The 3183-nt window shown below is 40.9% G+C and overlaps 1 protein-coding gene across 1 annotated transcript; it reads right to left on the bottom strand.

Annotated features, from left to right (window-relative positions):
- Positions 1–1802: 1802 nt before the first annotated feature.
- LOC113565438 lies at positions 1803–1925 on the bottom strand. The gene has a single exon (XM_026987401.1). The coding sequence runs from the start codon at positions 1923–1925 to the stop codon at positions 1803–1805; it is 123 nt and encodes a 40-aa protein (XP_026843202.1).
- Between the last annotated feature and the right edge of the window lie 1258 nt (positions 1926–3183).

The raw sequence follows: 3183 nt of genomic DNA, 5'->3' as shown, positions 1-3183 counted from the left end.
GAATGAAAAAAGACAACATTTTTAATTCAAAGAGATCCTTTTCCTTAAGAGAATTTAATTTGTTTAAAACCAAGAGCATGTATCCACTTTTGCACGTTTCAAATTTTTTTACTTTAATAATTTTTAAAAAATATTTTTTCCAAAGGGCCTTAGCTTTTATCAGATTCCGAATAAGTATTGGCATACTCGCGACTAAATTTAGAGATAGATGTAGATACTTTCTACCTACAGATCCATGAATTTGGAAGCTCTTAAGAAACGCAGTGTGCCAGCACTTTTTTGCGACAAATTTAAGACCATTTTTGGCTTAAAAAATTGTTAAAAATATTGCATTAAGGTCAGGCCTTTAAAAATTAGTCAGCCTTAGAGAAAATGAATTAATTTATTTGATACAAATATTTTTCTTTTTAAAGTCGCGATGAAAGAGCTCTTAAAACAGCCGAAAACTGTACAGTTAGTGCAGTGCAAAACCCTTAAATCCGGCTCTGTCTGTACTCTGTATACATATATATATATACGAAAATGGATTGAAAATTACTTATACATGATAGCCTAGGCTATCCACCAGAAAAGGATAGGAATTGAGGTCCCACCGTTCGAAGGGTTCTCCGTAGATGTGTTGAGTGGGAAAAGGTCATTGATGCCATTAAAAACCTCTCGATAAGGCATTTACAAAGTCCTGAAACCACTGAAAATTGCAGATATATTTTTGTGGGAGTTTATTTTACTATTTTCGCATTTAAGCGTGAAATAAAAAACATTCTGTTGAATTTCGGAAGACACAAAAGGCAGAAAAAATTTGTTAAAGTAGTTTTTGGGGCACTAGAAACAGTCACATCTCCAAGACACATTAAGGCGGTGAGGTCTGCAATCAGGAGAAAACATAGCAGGATATGAGCCATAGGAGGTGCCCTAAAATATCCAAAATAATAGCTATCACAACTGTCACTCTTTTCGCGGATTTGAAAGGTTTTTGAAACCAACTTTGGAAGGTGAAAAGTCTCCGGAGTCGACTTGAAGCAGCAGAACCAGAAGCAGGAGCCTTAGGAGCAATCCTGGTTACTTTAGTCCCGAGAATCGTGCTCTCTGGGAAGGGCAGGCTTACACACCCGTAGCTGAAACGTCTCTACTATGTATATGGCTTATGCTTTGGTGTGTGTCTGTCCATTTATCGGATATGCAATACCTACAAATACCCATAATTAATCTATGCTGCCTTGGCTCTCTCGTTTCCGTCGAAGAGGCATCATGAAAATGAATTCTAATTTGTAGTTTCGCCCACAGAAAACCGCACGCCCACGCCCCACGCCCCACGCTGGACGTGAAGCTCATCAAGTTTTGGCCACTTTGCAGCTAATTACTCAGAGGGGGGTAGAGGGGAAGGGGGGTAGAATCGAGAACGAAGAAATTTGCTGCGAAAAATCAAACAACGGAATTGCTACTTGCCATTTCTCGTCACGTTCAAAACTTAATTAGTACATCAGGCTATCAGCGAGGCTGAGGCTGGGTCCGAGACTGAGGCTGGAGCTGGGACTGGCACTGGGGGGGCCGATGCTGGGGCCTGGCGAGGCAGCGGCTGTCATAAGGACGTCATGTTTCTTAATTAGTTCTTTGTTATCATAACTTTGCGGAACAGCAGGGTCCACAGGGTCCTGCCTGGGCCTGGGCTTGAAGAGCCTTCGCTTGCATTTAAATCTAACCTTCATAAATGGATGCTTTACCTTGAATCTCTGCCCCCCTGCCGCCTCTCCCAGATCACTTCCAATGCGGATTGTCAGTGGCCCTCGGGGGGGCTCCATGTACTATATTTTTGTTGGGGTCTCTTGGGCATCTTGGCATGCCGCACACGTAGCAGATTTCCGCACGAATTCGCAAAGCAACTCTTGATCCCTTTGACTCCGTCGGCGACATGTTTTCCCTGCCATTCTCTTTGATGTTTACAAATTACACCGAAAGTTGGCAAACAAATTTTCTTATTCACTTTTTCCCCCACTGCACACACAATGAAATGGCCAAAAGCCGCACTACTACCAAGGGAGGGGGGTGGAGAGGGGTGGGGGGGGGGTCATGCCATGTGGAATGCCAAAGTGAAATTGCGACCGAGAGAGAGAGAGACAGAGAGACAGAATTGTGTAAATACATTTACAGTGCATTCTTGAGCGTTGGCCAAATACGAAGATACAAAGATACAAAGATACGAAGGATACGAAAACTTTGGGGCGGCTTTTGAAATCGATTTGGCAATTGGATTTGTTCAAGATTTGATGCTGCAAAGCCAACGATACGATACTCGTGCCATACGATATATCTGGCATTCATCGCTCTCTCGGAAAAAACTAAAACAAAACTTTTTTTTTAAATTTCTCCAATTATATTTTTACGCTATGGAAAGTTTGATGATTTTTCCAGCCAGAGTCGTACGTCCGTACGTATGCTGATCTGTAGCCCCCTCCCAACCCCCTCCCCCCACTGCCACACAAAAAGGCGTAAACTTTCTGCCCCAGTGTGTGTGTGTGTGTGTGCGTGTGGGTGTGTGTGTGTGGCAGGGTGGGCCTTTGTGGGCCGGGCCGCCTGTGCAAACAACAACGATAAAAACATCTTGAGGTCTAAGGATGAGCAAACTTTTTGTTCACTCATTCATAAGTTTTTAATTAAATTGACGTCACATTTTTTTAATTCTCTCTCTTTTTTTGTGTGTGCTTTTTGTTTGCTCCAAACAGAGAGAGCGTTCTTTTTCTTTTTAATGATGCCCCGAGACCCAGATAACCCTTCAGAAAGGATTGCGAGAGGAATTCAAAAGTTAATAGTTTTCCATGTAGGAAAGATCAATGGGATAAAAGGATGAGGCCTGTTCTAAGGGGGGGACCTTAATTTATCTGTCTTTCGATTATTAAAAGGATAAAATATAGGCATTGGCTTACCTTTCATCCACTTGAAAGAGCATTTCTTTATCGAGGGTGTGCTGGCGCCTGGAAAATAAAAATACAATTTATTAAAGATTTTTTATTGAAGTTTGTTTCCAGGCAGTCGCACCGAAAGGACTTTCAAGCTCTTCAGAGAAAACTAATTCTTGGTTTTGGATCTTAAAAATTAAACAATCAATATTATAAAAAAAAAATATTAATATGTATTGTATTTTATATCTATATTATATTTATATTATACTGTGTATTTATATTATAT

The sequence above is a fragment of the Drosophila persimilis genome, unplaced genomic scaffold (assembly GCF_003286085.1).
Source record: "Drosophila persimilis strain 14011-0111.01,24,50 unplaced genomic scaffold, DperRS2 tig00000124-arrow-pilon, whole genome shotgun sequence".
NCBI lineage: Eukaryota > Metazoa > Arthropoda > Insecta > Diptera > Drosophilidae > Drosophila > Drosophila persimilis.
This window is presented reverse-complemented; position numbering and strand designations above follow the sequence as displayed.